Genomic DNA, 19173 nt, shown 5'->3' on the forward strand with positions numbered 1-19173 from the left:
TTTTGCAGAGGCCTTGTGAAAAATGAAAGAAGCAATCTGATTGGTTGCTATGGGCAACTGCACAACTCTTTCTCTACACTGGTTTTGATGAATCTCCCCCATAGAGGGAGATTTATCAAAACCTGTTCAGAGGAAAAGTTTCTGAGTTACCCATAGCAACCAATCAGATCGCTTCTTTCATTTTTCAGAGGCTTTTTCAAAAATGAAAGAAGCGATCTGATTGGTTGCTATGGGCAACTCAGCAGCTTTTCCAGGAATGTAAAGTTAAACCACAACACTGTAAAACTCTGTCCCACCCCAGGACTCAAACCCCTAGTGGTCTCCCATCCACTGTGCTGCCAAGACAGTCCTGCTTATCTTACTGTTTCACATGCTGTGAGATCCACATAGACCACAACGGGCCTGTTGGTTTCAACGGGCAAAAAATTACGGAGTTAATGCACCAGTCAAAGTTCCCTATACCATTAAATAAGGGAGGACTCAATATTTGCAAATATGTGCTTATGCGCATAAATTTTCGCATATGCGCATACATTTTCGGATATGCAGAAAAAAAAAATATTCGTAATTACGAATATATAGAGCTATATTCGTAATATTCACGAATTTGCGAATATGTGATATTTGCGATTAAAATTCGAATTGCGAATATTCGCGAGCAACACTACAGATCAGCACAGGGGAAATCCAATGGCCTCAAGTCCGCATCACTGCAGGCAGGGAGAGTTTAGAAGTTGTTTCAGAGTCTGCCAAATGAGATCGTCACAGGAAGTACTCCCCATTCAAACACTGCAAGCAACCATAGTGCAGGTAGGGACAGTTCAGAGAGAAAGTGAGAGTACGCTGTTTTCTGTTGCAGCCATACTGGGGTGTATTATCGTAAAAAAAAAAGGGAAATATATACACACTCCGCAGTTCTACGTTTTTTTCTGGTTAAAGCTAATAGGGGGCAGTAAGTGTAAAAGCACTAAAAGACTTACGCACTAGATTGTTACGCTTATTTCTGGCGTAACCATACTGGGGCATATTACTAAAAAAAAGCAAAATATATACGCACTCCGCTATCTGTAGCCGGGAAATAGCCATTTTGAATAGCGATTCACAGTGAAAATATTCGGGTCGAACCAAATTTTTTCTGAAAATTCGGCCGAATCGAATTTTGGAAAAATCTCTAATTGCAGGTTTGGGTTCTTCCCCATGATCCTTAGGGGCCAGAGTGTTGTTATCAAGCGCTCCCATGATTCCTATGATTATCCCCAAGTCAGCATTTTTTTTTTAATATTCCAGTCACCTATTAACATATATTAGTTACATCAGTTGCATTGAGATCTTCAGTAGGTTACTCTACACTCTGTTGGTGAGAAGTCCTTATTTAGAAGTGGTTACATTTATTTTGCATGTTTTTAAATATAATTCTGTATTGTGGAGCAATGGGTGCTAATTTTATGTTGTTGTTATATGCCTATTTGTGTTTTTTTAGCTTTTAGTTTTCTATAACGACTTAATCTGCAAACACATTTAAATTTTGTTATAACCTATAACAGTTTTAAAGAATAACATATCCTTCCCATACTCTGCCCATTGTCCTGCTTTTAAGAAAACATTGGTTGCTCCATGTTCTGGCCCATATACAACCACTTCTGTGCCCAGCATTTCCTTGATTATCCCAAGATCCTTAGTGAAGGACAATGACAATCACTACTGAACGATCACAACATCCACATGCAGCAAATAAGTTAAATGGATTAATGTCACATTTAACAACATAAATGGCCATGAATTACTATCGTAAACCCGATTTGCTTTTGTCGGGTTGTGCGCCAAAAATTGTGTTTGCTCCAGATTTTTGGGTGCATTGCGACAAAATAAACCTACAAAAAGGGCGAGGTAAATCAAAAAAAGGGGCATGGTTTCAACCCAATCTATTTACTATTGATTGAATTCATAGAAAATCCTGTGAATGAATGGCTTGAAATTTCCACCAAGAAAATGCTGCTTAGACAACTTTCCGGACCTGTGAATTCCATTAGTACATAGAGTGGAATCCTGCCTGCAAGTCTGAAACAACATTCCACACTTATAAAAACCCAACACTCTTCGTAAATCAGGACCATTGTGTTACATAGTCACTTATTGTGCTGTCAATAGAAAGCTAAAAAGACCAAAAATGTTTATGAAGACTCACAAGGTGACATTCTGATTTTATGGACTATATTTAGCATGTGTTTATAACTATTTACACATTACTTATCAGATTATAGTTGTTTCTGGCAATATTCTGAAAGTTTTTTTGTAGTGTTTATCTCATATATTATTTTTTAAATACAAGAGTGTTTTTATGAAAGCTATACCATTAGGGTCTATTTACATGGCAGAATTTCCCCTTGCTGACTTCCGCCTCAAATTAAAGCCCAAATACTTCTTTCTGAATTTCTGCTTGCTGAATCGGTGTGAAATCCGTGCGGAAATTCCACAAGCGAAAATTCAGAAGTGTGAATGGGAGTGCAGAATCCCATTGAAGTCTATGGGCTTTAATTTGAGGCTGAATTCTGCAAGCAGAAATTCTGCCGTGTGAATAGATCCTTAGGGTATCTTCACACTATGGAATTCAACTAGGAAAAGTTCCTTGCTCTATGGTGAATGGAGTAGAAATGCTGAATTGGCAATTTGCTGTAAAAATAAGCCATGAAATTCAAAGTCCTATTGACTTATGGGCTTTTACAGTCAGATTCTCATGAAAGATATAACATGCTCAGTCTTCTACCAGAAGGTAAATTCTTATCAGAAGTTCCCATTGAAGGCAATGGGAGTGTGCTGCAAGACGGAATACATTAAGACATTTCTTGTGGATTCCGCTTTAAATTCTGTAGTGTGAATGAGCCCTAAATGTGTAAATAGGGACTGTGAGAGTCATATTATTGTGTGTTTAGTATACTTCAATATATCTTAAAAATATTAAGCGTGTATATTGTGAGGATAAATATATTTGTATGTGTTTTCATTGATTCAATAATACATTTGGGGTATACATACTATCAAAAGAGGATACTGACCCATCACAGCATAGTCTATTGAGCTTAATGTCTGCATACAGTCAGTAAATGACTAACTTCAGTCCATTTCCTGCATGCATGAAGTTTTGTTTTGCAAGGCTGAAAGGAAAGGCAGACCATGCTTTTGTGTCCTATTAAATAAATGTATAAATGCAGATAATGTATATTGTTGGTAGGTGTCCCCTGAGCAAATATAATACAGCAATATAACTTTCTGTGCCCCTAAACTCGCCCTTAGCGAGTCATTTTCCCTACAAAGGATGGCCTCACGTTGCTGAAACCTAAAAATTCTCAAAAGTTTCTCCCTATCCATTACAACCCAAAACTGTTTCGTCCAGCAGTGCCAGGACCCATCAGTGCAATATGGAGAAAATGTGAACGGTCCATCTGTAGTAGACATCAATAAGCACACATGCTGTTTTTTTTTTTTTTTTGGTCTAATTGGACAGTTTTTTTTTTTTTAAGTTTAAATATTCTAGTATAATCTTTAAAAAAAAACTAAAGTTACATTTTAGGATAGGATAGGAGGTCAGGATAGGAGGTCGAGATTGGAGGTCGAGATAGGAGGACAGGATATGAGGACGGGATATGAAGACAAGATATAAGGATGGGATAGGAGGTCGGGATAGGAGGTCGAGATAGGAGGACAGGATAGGAGGTCGGGATAGGAGGTCAAGATAGGAGGTCGAGATAGGAGTTCGGGATATGAGGACGGGATATGGGGTTGAGATATGACAACAATATATGAGGACGGGATATGAAATCAAAAGCTTCCTCTGTTGATTTTCCTCCACAACAAGGATTAGGAAGGAAACACCGGGCATTGCCGGGTACTCAGCTATTTTCTAATAAACAGAAGTCAGTACACTGTAACCACATATAATTACTGGTATGACGTGGCCATTTTGCTTCATGTTGGCTCTGTCATGCTTTTTCTAAATGACCAATCATGGGACCTCTGCAGAAGGCCAACGGGAACCAACAAGAGTCAACATGGCATGCCACTTTTTTATCTATCTACTACTTATCTGTCTCCTTTAACTTCTATGGAGAATGGTAATTACTGTCCAGATGATCCCCCTAGTCTATGTAATGTCAACCTTACTCTAGGTACCAGTGTAACCAGTAGTAGTCATCTAACTCTAATCCACTTTTATTTATTTCAGGTTGCTTGCTGGTAAACAAACAATGGGCAACAGCCAGTAAGTATGACATAAGAATAAAAAATATTAGTGGCCTGCTTTGTCACAAAAAGGCTAAAAAGTAGGATCTCTTCTGTCCAGAATGCTGATAAATCATGAGTTTATACACCCACTGATCAGGGCCAATGTGTACACTTAAACCCTTTAAAGGGGTACTCCGCCTCTAGACATCTTATCCCCTATCCAAAGATGTCAGATCGCAGGGTCCCGCCACTGGGGACCCCCAGAATCTCGGCTGCAGCACCCTGTTATCATTACTGCACAGAGCAAACTCGCTCTGTGCATAATGATAGGCGATACAGGGCCCGGAGCATCGTGATGTCACGGCTCCGCACTTGTGACATCACGACCCTCCCCCTTAATGCAAGTCTATGGGAGGGGGCGTAGTGACCGCCACGCCCCCTCCCATAGACTTGTATTGAGGGGGCGGGCCATGACATCACGAGGGGGCTGTAATTGGAAGGCCGAAACGTCGCAAGACTTTGGGTGAATAAACTTCACATTTGTTTTTCACTATACTGGTGTGCTTCTGGAGTTTCTTATTTTCAGATATAAGATTAGATTGGTATAAAAACACAATGATAAAAATTAAATAAATAAATAGATCTCCAAAGGTGGAGAAACACTGTAAAAATTGCGGTGGTACAGGTGAGATTAACACAATGAAACCCATATGGAGAGGTTTATACATATTAAAAATAATAATTTAATAGAGTGTAAGGAGAGGAGTATATCCTTAATTTCCAGAAACAAGTAAAATGATAAGTGGGGGTGAACAGCAGGTAGACATCGTATTCATGGTAGTAGATAGGGAAATATGGAGACTGACACAGGGGGTTCCGGTGTCAGTGGAATGGAATAGCATTTTGACCAATAGCTGAAATATTGCTAGGGGCAAGAGAGTGCACTATGTGGGCAGTGGAGGAATCGCCCAAGGTGACCACAATAAGTATAATGCTCCACGTTATCTGTAGAAACTATATGTCTCATATGTGAATACCAACCATAGTTTCAACCTCCCATAGTGATATCGGCAGGCAAGTGAAGGGAGAGCACATGAAGAAAAAATGGATCTTTAAATATCGAGGAGTTGCACTTATTATTGTGGCGTCCTGTGTGAGGATTCCTGTGTAGCTGGCGGCTTGGGGAGGGATCGGCGTGCCTATGTATTTATCTCCCGCCGAGCAGCGCTTTCTTCCGTACATGTGCATTGAGTTGCACATGTCGGGAGCGCAGCGCTGTCCATGTGCGGCGTGGTGCGCATGCGCATAGCGGCAGTTTTTGTAATTGACGGGTAGCATGTGTTTTAGCATGCATGCCCATGCTCGCATCATATACAGGACGTAAATGCATGCCCATGCTCGCATCATATACAGGACGTAAATGCACGTCCTAGCGTGCTAAATCCCAGCAGATCAGGAAGTACATTTACGTCCAATGTCCTTAAGGGGTTAAAGGAAACTAACATCTTGTTCACCTACATTAAACCCAATTCTCTGGGTTATATTGCAGGTGGACAGCATTAAAAGAAGGGGTCACTTAATTCTGCCCAGCAATTTATCCCTACCAGTAGCAGCCTTGTTATAAAGCTGCTGTGCACAATGGAGGCGGGGAGCCAGCTTGCTGAGCTCCCCTTGCCTCCTCAATATGCAATGCTATGCCAGCCCATCTGATGAATATTCAAATTTCTTAACTCTCACATCACTAAGATGTAAGAGTGAAGAAATTTTAATATTCATCAGATGGGTGGGCATAGCGCTGCATAAAGAGGAGGCAGGGGAGCTAGGCAAGCCAGCTCCCCACCTCCATTGCACACAGAAGTGCTATAGCAATGCTGCTACTGGGAGGGATAACTTTTTATTTGCTGGACAGAATTATCTAATTAATGAAAAGTATTGAATGTTTTAAGCTGGAGACATTTTTATTATATCTATTTGGTCTTAGTAAGGCTTGGGTTACACAGAGACTCTCCAGGTTATTGCTGCAGTCAATTGAGCTGTATGCAACAAAAAGTAATTGTGTAGCCCAAACCTTATTAAGTCAAACAGCCTTTATGTGCAAAATAAGTAGGTGTGACAACATATATGATCTAACAAACAGTATATGATGATTTCTGTTCTGTAATGATGGGTATGGGTATGTGTATGGGTATGGGTATCTTATTATTTTCTATGCAACCCTCTACCTATTTTACAATCCAGGTGCTCTTCCAAAACCAGTCCTCAAATTAGTTACTCAGCATCCAAAAGGCATCATTGTGAAAGGTGACAATATTACGTGGAAATGTCTAAAAGGATCAGAGGAGGCAAATGAGTTTAATTTGGTGCATAACAAAGAAAGTGGAGGTAACGAAACTTATAACAGCCGCGGCACCCAACTTCTGGTTACGGACATTCATGCTGCAAACAATGGAGACTACTTCTGCAAATACTGTGATAAAAGTGCCTGTTCTGAGCCCAGCAATTCTAGGAACATTTATGTTCGTGGTAAGTTAAGCACTGGTGCCCATTTTCTTTCCCCAGGTGATATGAGCCACAGTACTAGAGGTAGGTATCAGTGTGCTCTACTATCCCATCCTTATAGTAGGAAAACTCACCGGAGCATACAATGATAACGGGAAGATTACTAAAAAATAAATATAATCTTCAATCATTCATGAGTATAAGTCAATAAAAATCCTCCTTGTATGTTACTAAGTTAACTCTTCTTTGTACAGATCAGTAACACAGGGGCTTGTACTGTACCGCTATATACTTTTATTTTATCTGTATATATTGAAGTGTCCTTCTCTAAAAGCAATGCTCTTTGGAGCTGAAGAGTCTTTGTGTGCATACAAGCTCATGTTTGGGGCCTCAAAAAGGGTATCCCAGTTTAAAAAACAATTGCCAGGGGTATGGTAAAATAAAATAAAACTCCCATTCTAGCACCTTCCACTCCGCTGGTCACCATTTGTTGATGGTTCCAAGTTGAAATATCAGACAAAGACCTACCCACTTAGCTATTTACTGGCTGCAGTGGTGCCCTGACTCAGTCTGTGATTTGCTGAGACCTACAGGCAAGACCTACTGAGAAGGCTCATCTATTAGCAACAAATGGAGGACCTTAACCCCTTAAGGACGCAGGACATACTCAAACGGCCCCTTTTCCGAGTCCTTAAGGACTCAGGACGATTGAGTACGTCCTGTCAAATCCCGGCCCCCTGCCGCTAGCTGGAGGGGAGCCGGTGCCCGATGCCTGCTGAAATCGTTCAGTGCTGGGGACCCCGATCCCCGGCGTCAATGTTGGGATCGGGGCAGCAAGTATCCGGCTGCAAGTCTGAGCTGCGACAAATTTTCTGCCGCAGCTCAAACTGCCAGCGAGAAACTACTGTGAACCCCCCGCCCGTGCGACTGTACCCTAAAAACACTACACTAACACACAATAAAAAGTAAAAAACACTACGTGTACACATACCCCTATACAACCCCCCTCCCCTCCCCAATAAAAATGAAAAACGTCTGGTACGCCACTGTTTCCAAAACGGAGCCTCCAGCGGTTGGAAAACTACAACTCCCAGCATGCACTGATAGACCGTACATGCTGGGAGTTGTAGTTTTGCAACAGCTGGATGTTTCTTCCCCCCCCCCAATGTGAACATACAGGGTACACTCACATGGGCGGAGGATTACAGTAAGTTTCCAGCTGCAAGTTTGAGCTGCGGCAAATTTTCTGCCGCAGCTCAAACTGCCAGCGAGAAACTACTGTGAACCCCCGCCCATGTGACTGTACCCTAAAAACACTACACTACCCTAACACACAATAAAATAAAAAGTAAAAAACACTACATATACACATACCCCTACACAGCCCCCCTCCCCAATAAAAATGAAAAACGTCTGGTACGCCACTGTTTCCAAAACGGAGCCTCCAGCTGTTGCAAAACAACTACTCCCAGTATTGCCAGATAGCCACTGACTGTCCAGGCATGCTGGGAGTTTTACAACAGCTGGAGGCACCCTGTTTGGGAATCACTGGCGTAGAATACCCCTATGTCCACCCCTATGCAATCCCTAATTTAGGCCTCAAATGCGCATGGCGCTCTCACTTTGGAGCCCTGTCGTATTTCAAGGCAACAGTTTAGGGCCACATATGGGGTATCGCCGTACTCGGGAGAAATTGTGTTACAAATTTTGGGGGGTATTTTCTGCTTTAACCCTTTGTAAAAATGTACATTTTTTGGGAAACCAAGCATTTTAGGTAATTTTTAGTTGTGAAACCCCTGTGGGGTATTAAGGTTCACTTTATTCCTTGTTACGTTCCCCAAGGGGTCTAGTTTCCAAAATGGTATGCCATGTGGGTTTTTTTGCTGTCCTGGCACCATAGGGGCTTCCTAAATGCGGCATGCCCCCAGAGCAAAATTTCCTTCAAAAAAGCCAAATGTGACTCCTTCTCTTCTGAGACCTGTAGTGCGCCAGCAGAGCACTTTTCACCCCCATATGGGGTGTTTTCTGAATCGGGAGAAATTGGGCTTCAAATTTTGGGGGGTATTTTCTGCTATTACCCTTTTTAAAAATGTAAAACTTTTGGGAAACCAAGCATTTTAGGGAATTTTTTTTTTTTTTTTTTTACGTATGCAAAAGTCGTGAATCACCTGTGGGGTATTAAGGTTTACTTTACCCCTTGTTATGTTCCCCGAGGGGTCTAGTTTCCAAAATGGTATGCCATGTGTTTTTTTTTGCTGTTCTGGCACCATAGGGGCTTCCTAAATGTGACATGCCCCCCAAAAACCATTTGTCGCTCCTTCCCTTCTGAGCCCTCTACTGCGCCCGCCGAACAATTAACATAGACATATGAGGTATGTGCTTACTCCAGAGAAATTGGGTTTCAAATACAGGTAAAAATTTTCTCCTTTTTACCCCTTGCAAAAATTAAAAAATTGGGTCTACAAAAACATGCGAGTGTAAAAAATGAAGATTGTGAATTTTCTCCTTCACTTTGCTGCTATTCCTGTGAAACACCTAAAGGGTTAAATTGCTGACTGAATGTCATTTTGAATACTTTGGGGGGTGCAGTTTTTATAATGGGGTCTTTTATGGGGTATTTCTAATATGAAGACCCTTCAAATCCACTTCAAACCTGAACTGGTCCCTGAAAAAAAGCGAGTTTAAAAATTTTGTGAAAAATTGGAAAATTGCTGATGACCGTTGAAGCCCTCTGGTGTCTTCCAAAAGTAAAAACACGTCAATTTTATGATGCAAACATAAAGTAGACATATTGTATTTGTGAATAAAAAATTTTTTTATTTTGAAAATCAATTTTCCTTACAAGCAGAGAGCTTCAAAGTTAGAAAAATGCAAAATTTTCAAATTTTTCATCAAATTTTGGGATTTTTCACCAAGAAAGGATGCAAGTTACCACAAAATTTTACCACTATGTTAAAGTAGAATATGTCACAAAAAAACAATCTCGGAATCAGATTGATAACTAAAAGCATTCCAGAGTTATTAATGTTTAAAGTGACAGTGGTCAGAATTGCAAAAAATGTCCTTAAGGTGAAAAAGGGCTCAGTCCTTAAGGGGTTAAGGAAGATTAACAGGAGCTGTAGGGGAAAGAGGTAAGTGAGTATGAGTTTTTATTTTTATTTTTACACCATACTGATACTGTAATACCCACTCTTTTTTTTCCTAAGAATTGTTAGGGTTTCAATTCTAAGTTTCTAAAATGTCATACTCTTTTAAGCTCTGGTTCCATTCTCTTGTAAATTACACCCCTAAAGTATTTTTGCCATTATATAATGCTAATGTTGGTGTTTAACATATATGATTTAGGATAGTTAGGTCAGCGATTGGTAGGGGTAGTGTCCATGGCAGAGGGTGGTATTTACTCCATTAAAGCACACAATATCTCTGTTGTCATACTTATGGCCCTTCTGGGTCTAGTTAGAACCAGCAGCAACATAATGCTACTAATACTGGGACCAACAGGGGTATCTGCACTGTAAAGAATATTTTAGCATTGTTTTCATTGTTTATGTGCAGTAGATGACGGAAATAGTAAAACTTGGGTGCATGACAGTGGCTACCACAGATGTGTAGCTATTGGGTGGTTGGGCCGCTGTGCCTTAGGCAGGATATCTTTGCTGACAGGTAAAGAAATGCTTGATTCCAACTCTGTTCTAATATCTGGGTGCCACAACTTTGGCTGCCATATGAGGTTGGCTTTTATAGACCCAGATTGCTCTCTGTAAAAATGGCGGGCAGTTCTTGCAGTTAAAAAGTATGTTTTGTTTTCTGCTGACATTTACAATATATCCTATTTATACTCTATTCACAGAAACTTTCCCAAGGCCAGAAATTTTTGTTATTCCGCGTAGAGCTGTCCAGCCAGGAGCCACCATCACAATCACCTGTCGTACTTACTATTCTGATGTTGAATTTTCCCTGCAAAAAAATGATGAGATTGTTACACATGGCCATAGTGGAAATTCGTTTTCATATGTGATAAGTAATGCTCAACAAAATAGTGCGGGATACTATTCATGTATGTACCAGAGCAAAAGCAAAGGCATACAATCTGACAAAAGCAATCCTATGAAGATATCAGTAATAGGTAAAAAAAAAAAAAGCTTAATAAATTGTACTATGCTTTTCTCTTATTGCAAGAATTATTTAAAGACAAGTAATAAGATGGATTATAAATAAAATAGAATTATCTTCTTTTATATAGTATATACATGACAAAGACCAGTAGGCTGTAGCTGTATGTTTAGAAGCCTTCTTATCTCTACTATACAGTGGCAAAGTAATTATTACCACTAGTTTCACTACTACTATTACAGGCCACATTTCTGGTGGCATAAGTGTTCCATGGGCTCCGGGCAGTTCACACAACTTTTATTACAGTCGCTGGCAGGCTTAAGTAAGAGCAAAATCATCAGCCATAGAGGCCATTAATCTAGAGTCAAGCATGCCGGTGTATGAAGGGATTGGGAATGATAGCTCAGTTGAACTATCTAAATTGTGTGGTCATCTCAAGGCTAAGTTTTGTTTATGCCATGCTGCCATCCTATTTATTTACTTTAAGTTGCATCAAATGAAAGGAGGGAAACCTTTTTGGAACATGAATGTGTCAGTCTTCAAAGTTTATTTTGCCAGTATTCAGTCTGCTTAACATAACTTAATGCACTTATAGAACTACCAGCTCCTTCTATAACCTGGGAAGAAGATCCTAGTGATAGTACAATCTTGAGAATCAACTGCACCGCAACTGACCATACATACAATCAATTCTTCTTTGTGCTCCTGGATGGCAGTAAAGTCATTGAAGATGACATTCCAGCAAGTAGTGTGAACTTTTCCGTTGCCAAACCTATGTACACTATGAAAAGATATTAGTGTATGTATCGCGTAAAACTTGATTCGGATTATGCAGATTCACTTTACAGCATTGTAAATATAGGGTCAAATGGTAAGTGTTACCAAAACTTTTTCTCCTTCTCTCTGTCAATTACTTTTACTCTCCCTTTATGTGTGATTAGATAGACACACTACATTAGGTCTATGCATTCAGTCTCAGCTTTAAGAGTTTAGCTTAAAGGGGTTATCCAGAAATAAAAAAAAAACAGAACTACTTTCTTTGAAAAACCACTCCCAGTCTGTCTCCAGGTTGGGTGTGGCTCTAGAGCTCAGTTTCATTGAATTGAATAGCGCCAAGTTGTGCTACCACACACAACCTGGGGACAGACGTGAAGCTGTTTATGAAAGAAATTAGCTTTCTTTTTCTATTCCTGAATAACCCATTTAGGGACCTTCCCTTATTACGATATAAGGTTAGCTATTTAAGTCTAGGTTTACCCCCTTAGTGAAAAGATGTGCTAACAGTTCAGTGCGGCTTTCTCTTCTGGAAAGAGTGGGCATAACAAGGCCTAAACCTAGGATCACTTAGAGAAGCAGTCCTACTGCAGAAAACTGATACGTCCTGGTGCTTTACCTTAATACAAGTTTACAAGCAGATAGAGAGAGAGGAAAAAAGAAGAAACGTAATCTTTGGGGATAAGTTATACAAGTGCCCCGTAATTTTATTAAAAGGACCTTTAAAGGAAATCAGTCAGCTGCAATTCACCTTCTAAATAACTGACACTGTTAGACTGGGTTCACACATGTCCGGCATCCAGGAAAGGGGAACTTAGCCTAGATCTCAACGCAACTGATGCGGCAACTGATGACAATGTGCATCAGTTGTATGGCATCCGACGTCTACTGTATCTGGACACCAGACAGAGGAACGCCCATAGGCGTGCGCACGGGGTGTGCCGGGTGTGCACAGGCACACCCTAATCACCGCAGCCGCGGCCCACTGCTGTAGGACTTTTTTTTTTTTTCTCACTACTAAACCCCAGCCCCATCGGACATCCCCGACATCACCAGCCCGAAATACCCCCGCCCCCGTCACAGCAAACCTAGCTTTTCAGCCATCCAGCCGCATCTCTAATAGCACCACCCCCCGCCCCATGTTGGAGGAGGGCGGCATGCAGAGCTGCACTGACAACATACATGCCCTCCCCTCAGCCTTGTCTTGCTGGAGGAGCTGAAAGAAAAAATTCTGTGACAGCACCCCCATCCCACAACACCCCCCCGCCCCACCCCTCATGTTGCTGGAGAAGCACTGTGAGATTCAGTACCACCTGCCTCATCCCCAACCACAACCACATTGTGGCTGCTTTTCTGCTTACTTCATCCTGACGAGGAGCGCTGCTTCCTCCCCCGAAGTGCCTCTCTCTGCCTCAGCTGCTGCGCGACAGTGTCTTCAAATCAGGGTGAAAAGGTCAGTCACAAATATCGGCCATTCCTGTCCTCAGAGCCTCAGCCGGACAGGGAAGAGACACTGACCTGGTGAGGCTCCTTTCATGTGTGATCTGTCTGCTAAAATGTGTATCTAATCCCCCAGTGTGTGATCTATCTGCTAAAATGTGTATCTAATCCCCCAGTGTGTGATCTGTCTGCTAAAATGTGTATCTAATCCTCCAAGTGTGATCTGTCTGATAAAATATGTATCTAATCCCCCAGTGTGTGATCTGTCTAATGAGCTGTGTATCTAATCCCCCCATGTGTGATCTGTCTGCTAGCCTGTGTATCTAAACCCCCATGTGTGATACTGTTTGCTGAGCTGTGTATCTAATCCCCCATGTGTGATCTGTCTGCTAAACTGTGTATCTAAACCCCCCATAAGTGATACTGTTTGAGCTGTGTATCTAATCCCCCTTGTGTGATCTGTCTGATGAGCTGTGTATCTAATCCTCCCACGTGTGATACTGTTTGTTGAGCCCCTATATCTAATCCCCCCATGTGTGATCTGTCTGATGAGCTGTGTATCTAATCCTCCCATGTGTGATACTGTTTGCTGAACCCCTGGATCTAATCCCTATGTGTGATTTGAGCTGTGTATTTAATCCCTTTATGTTTGATATTGTCTGCTGAGCTGTGTATCTAATCCCCCTATGTCTGATACTGGTTGCTGAGCCCCTGTATCTAATCCTATAATGTGTGATACTGTCTCTATCTAATACTGTTACACTGTCTGCTAAACAGTGTGTCACCCCAGTAGTAAGGAGATTACATGAGGAGGAGGTTTGTTACAGTGTGTCACCCCAGTACTAAGGAGATTACATGAGAGGGGGTTTGTTACAGTGTGTCACCCCAGTAGTAAGGAGATTACATGAGGAGGAGGTTTGTTACAGTGTGTCACCCCAGTAGTAAAGAGATTACATGAGATGGAGGTTTGTTACAGTGTGTCACCCCAGTAGTAAGGAGATTACATGAGGAGGAGGTTTGTTACAGTGTGTCACCCCAGTACTAAGGAGATTACATGAGAGGGGGTTTGTTACAGTGTGTCACCCCAGTAGTAAGGAGATTACATGAGGAAGAGGTTTGTTACAGTGTGTCACCCCAGTAGTAAGGAGATTACATGAGGAGGAGGTTTGTTACAGTGTGTCACCACAGTAGTAAGGAGATTACATGAGGAGGAGGTTTGTTACAGTGTGTCACCCCAGTAGTATGGAGATTACATGAGGAGGAGGTTTGTTACAGTGTGTCACCCCAGTAGTAAGGAGATTACATGAGGAGGAGGTTTGTTACAATTTGTCACACCAGTATTAAGGTGATTACATGTGGATGAGGTTTGTTACAGTGTGTCACCCCAGTAGTAAGGAGATTACATGAGGAGGGGGTTTGTTACAGTGTGTCACCCCAGTAGTAAGGAGATTACATAGATTACATGAGGAGGGGGTTTGTTACAGTGTGTCACCCCAGTAGTAAGGAGATTGCATGAGGAGAAGGTTTGTTACAGTGTGTCACCCCAGTAGTAAGGAAATCGCATGAGATGGAGGTTTGTTACAGTGTGTCACCCCAGTATAAGGTGATTACATGAGGAGGAGGTTTGTTACAGTGTGTCACCCCAGTAGTAAGGAGATTACATGAGGAGGAGGTTTGTTACAATTTGTCACCCCTGTAGTATGGAGATTACATGAGGAGGGGGTTTGTTACAGTGTGTCACCCCAGTAGTAAGGTTGGGCGTGTCAAAGGGCAGAGCCAATGTGTGGGGTCAAGGGGGCGGCAAAATTAGCTTTCGCCTAGGGTGCCAAAAGTCCTTGCACCAGCCCTGATCATGTATGATTGTGACTGTCTATTATATGTAGGCTCACACCTAAGGACTACATCCCCATCATGTGTGATTGTCTATTATATGTAGGCTACATATAATAGACAGTCACAATCATACATGATGGGAATGTAGTCCTGGGCTGTGAGCTTACATATAATAGACAGTCACAATCATACATGGCAAAACCTAATTTTGACAACCCTTTGGCTCCGCCCATTGAACCCCTTGGCAAATATAAGATCAGGGGTAGAATTAGTCCCGTAAGCCTCATGGTAAATTCTAGACTTGTCCTCCTCCCTACAATTATAACTATACTGCACCTAATGTGGGGGAACTATATTGCACCTAATTTGGGGGAACTGTACTACACCTAAAGTGGGGGAACTATATTGCACCTAATGTGGGGGAACTGTACTGCACCTAATGTGGGGGAACTATATTGCACCTAATGTGGGGGAACTGTACTGCACCTAATGTGGGGTACTATACTGCACCTAATGTGGAGGAACTGTACTACTAACCTAATGTGGGGGAACTATACTGCCAACCTAATGTGGGAGAACTATACTACTAACCTAATGTGGGGGAACTGTACTACTAGCCTAATGTGGGGGAACTGTACTGCACCTAATGTGGGGTACTATACTGCACCTAATGTGGGGGAACTATACTGCCAACCTAATGTGGGGGAACTATACTACTAACCTAATGTGGGGGAACGATACTGCACCTAATGTGGGGGAACTATACTGCCAACCTAATGTGGGGAACTGTACTACTAACCTAATGTGGGGGAACTATACTGCACCTAATGTAGGGGAACTATACTGCCAACCTAATGTGGGGGAACTGTACTGCACCTAATGTGGGGGAAATATATTTCCATCCTAATGTGGGAGATTTATACTGCCAACCTAATGTGGGGGAACTATGCTGCCAACCTAATGTGAATACAAAAATATAAATTTGTACTATTCTGATCCCTATAGCACTTTTATTTTTCTGTATATAGGGATATATGAGGGTCATTTTTAACGCTGTGATTTGTAGTTTTTATCGGTATCATTTTTTTTGTTGCTTTTTAGATATTTTTATGGTATTTGAAGTGACCAAAAATGTGCTAATCTGATTAGTGCACTATTACGACTTTTGGGACCCCACCTCTGATTTTCCCCAGGGCCATGCTAAGCCTAAAACCGGCCCTGGATCCAATCCTCCTACACTATGCAAGCAAGAGTGTGTGTGTGTGTGTATACGTATGTATGTTTATATATATATATATATATATATATATATATATATATATATATATACACATACATAAACACACACACGCGTGCGCGGAGTGAGTTTGTGCTTTAGGGTGCACACCCTAATGCAATAGGCTGCGCACGCCTATGGGAACGCCACAAGCTGCGTTCCTCTGTCCGATGCTGTCCTGCATGTCCAACCATCCAGTGTCAAAATTGAGACCGTGGATCATTGTGAACCGTCTCATTCAAATGAATGGGATCAGTTCCAGCATCAGTTTCCCCCGGTGTACACCAACGGGAAACTATGCCGGATGCCGGACATATGTGAACCCAGTCTTCGATAGCTGTTAAGACAAGGATACACATGGTTACATTTTTTATAAAACAAGTAGTAAAACATAACAAAAAATACATTTATAAGGTATGGCTGTAATCATATTACTGATCTGCTGAATAAAGATAACATCAGTTTTACTAGAAGATGAGCAGCACAAAAAGTTTCAGAATTGCTGAACTTTTTTTTTAAATTTCATATATTTTTTATGTTTTGTAGTACATTTTATAGTAAAATGAAGGGTATCTTGACAAAGTACAATTGTTCCCATAAATAGATAACAAAGAATAATATACTTGCATAAAATAATTTCAAATGGTAGTCAGTAAGCATTACTCTTTTTGTTTCAGGATTCAAAACAGTGATGTTTATCCGACATATTCTATCGGCATTGACTCTGATACTGATGGGTATCTTTCTATTACTCCAGTTTAAAAACAAAGATGAGACACGGCCGGACCTGCCACTTGCTCGAGTCATATATAGAAAAGAAGAGGAAGAGACTGGGGTGAAGTGGTGATAAATAAGAGCAGGCGCTGCAACACAAGATCCCTCAGAACTGCTTTAAGATCCATATAATGTCAACGCTTCTTAGTACAAATGACAAGCAAAAGCAGCATGTGAGATTGGGGAAAGGCTATCAGCAATAAGACCATTAAAAATTATTCTATTAGGTCATATATGTGGTAATTTGTTGCACATCAGCATCATTTTATTATATTATGGCATGCTTCTAGCTATATAAAGCTTCTAGGGCATTCCAGGGAATCTATCTTAAGTGTTTTCTCTAGGTCTGTGTTCTGTGGATTGGCGGAAAGGTTGGATTTATATCCTTCGATACAGGATTTCTGTATAGTCCTCAGTCAGTTTAAATGTTCTTATCAACCTAATTACTGAAGCATAAAATATTATGTTAAATGCACGCTGGGTGAGAATGGCAAGAGATATGAATCTGGTGTGAATTCTTACTATTTGACTGCTTCACAATTTGAGTTTGTGCTTACAGGAGATCAAATAAATAGTCATAGTGTTGTTTAGTTAGTGTCCAGATAGGAAGGAATTTATTTTCTATTTTGATGTGTAATACACTTAAAAGTACCTGCACAGATTTGCTGCAACTTTTTATTTTTGGATCAAAAAACATATGCTTGGACCGTGAAGCCTGTGAGGCATCATTGTCATTTAAACTCCATATATTCAGGTCCCAATACTTTGTATATAGCCATTATTCTAGCCTTTTAACTAATGTAAGATTGGAACTACAAGTTTCCTGTAATGTCAATTCTAGTACACTCTATGGATATCCAATACATATAGCAAGGTATCTCCAATGGTTCACACTACGTTTTTCAACTACGGTTCCCGCATACGTTTTCTATCAAAAACCGTATGGGGAAAAAAACAGATGGAACAGTATGGGAAAAAGTAAACCATATGGGTTTTGAAACAGTATACTGTTTTTAAAAGTGCATATTGTTCCGTCTGTTTTTGTAGAAAAAAAAACATACGTTTTTGAAAATTTTGTCCATTTTTAATGGGAGGGGTCTTGGGTAGGGACTTTAGGATTCAAATGCGCATGTGCAAAGTAAAAAACGTATACGTTTTGCCAGTATGGAACCGTATACATGTGCGTTTCCCATTGATGTCCATGTTAAAAAAAACGTATGCGGTTGCAGTACGGTTTTTAACCCCTTAAGGACCAGGCCATTTTACACCTTAGGACCAGAGCGTTTTTTGCACATCTGACCACTGTCACTTTAAACATTAATAACTCTGGAATGCTTTTAGTTATCAATCTGATTCCGAGATAGTTTTTTCGTGACATATTCTACTTTGACGTAGTGGTAAAATTTTGTGGTAACTTGCATCCTTTCTTGGTGAAAAATCCCAAAATTTGATGAAAAATTTGAAAATTTTGCATTTTTCTAACTTTGAAGCTCTCTGCTTGTAAGGAAAATGGATATTCAAAATATTTTTTTATTTTATTCACATTTCCAATATGTCTACTTTATGTTTGCATCATAAAATTGACGTGTTTTTACTTTTGGAAGACACCAGAGGGCTTCAAAGTTCAGCAGCACTTTTCCAATTTTTCACAAAATTTTGAACCTCGCTTTTTTTCAGAGACCAGTTCAGGTTTGAAGTGGATTTAAAGGGTCTTCCCATTAGAAATACCCCACAAATGACCCCATTATAAAAACTACACCCCCCAAAGTATTCAAAATTACAATCAGTAAGTGTTTTAACCCTTTAGGTGTTTCACAGGAATAGCAGCAAAGTGAAGGAGAAAATTCACAATCTTTATTTTTTACACTCGCATGTTCTTGTAAACCCAATTTTTGAATTTTTACAAGATGTAAAAGGAGAAAATGTATACTTGTATTTGTAGCCCAATTTCTCTCGAGTAAGGACATACCTCATATGTCTATGTAAAGTGTTCGGCGGGCGCAGTAGAGGGCTCAGAAGCGAAGGAGCGACAAGGGAATTTTGGAGAGTACGTTTTTCAGAAATGGTTTTTGGGGGGCATGTTGCATTTAGGAAGCCCCTATGGTGCCAGAACAGCAAAAATAACCCACATGGCATACCATTTTGGAAACTTGACCCCTTGGGGAACGTAACAAGGAATAAAGTGAGCCTTAATACCCCACAGGTGTTTCACGACTTTTGCATATGTAAAAAAAAATATTTTTTTT

At 40.7% G+C, this 19173-nt stretch overlaps 1 protein-coding gene across 1 annotated transcript; it reads left to right on the plus strand.

The window, feature by feature from the left end:
* Positions 1 to 2710: 2710 nt before the first annotated feature.
* On the plus strand, positions 2711 to 17708 carry OSCAR (osteoclast associated Ig-like receptor). The gene is made up of 6 exons (XM_056541696.1): positions 2711 to 2770; positions 4186 to 4255; positions 6457 to 6741; positions 10568 to 10843; positions 11426 to 11701; positions 16831 to 17708. Exons 1-5 carry the CDS (start codon positions 2711 to 2713, stop codon positions 11626 to 11628), a joined length of 894 nt encoding a protein of 297 aa, XP_056397671.1. The 3' UTR covers positions 11629 to 11701; positions 16831 to 17708.
* Positions 17709 to 19173: the final 1465 nt, after the last annotated feature.

Source organism: Hyla sarda, chromosome 10 (genome assembly GCF_029499605.1).
Source record: "Hyla sarda isolate aHylSar1 chromosome 10, aHylSar1.hap1, whole genome shotgun sequence".
NCBI classification, from domain to species: Eukaryota; Metazoa; Chordata; class Amphibia; order Anura; family Hylidae; genus Hyla; species Hyla sarda.

What these genes read in the sequence shown, in the direction of transcription:
- OSCAR (XM_056541696.1), top strand. Translation starts at nt 2,711, where the DNA reads ATGGGCTTTTACAGTCAGATTCTCATGAAAGATATAACATGCTCAGTC. An exon ending in GCTCAGTCTTCTACCAGAAG is followed by an intron (nt 2,771 to 4,185) that starts GTAAATTCTTAT and finishes AACCAGTAGTAG; the next exon opens with TCATCTAACTCTAATCCACT. An exon ending in TAGGAACATTTATGTTCGTG is followed by an intron (nt 6,742 to 10,567) that starts GTAAGTTAAGCA and finishes CTCTATTCACAG; the next exon opens with AAACTTTCCCAAGGCCAGAA.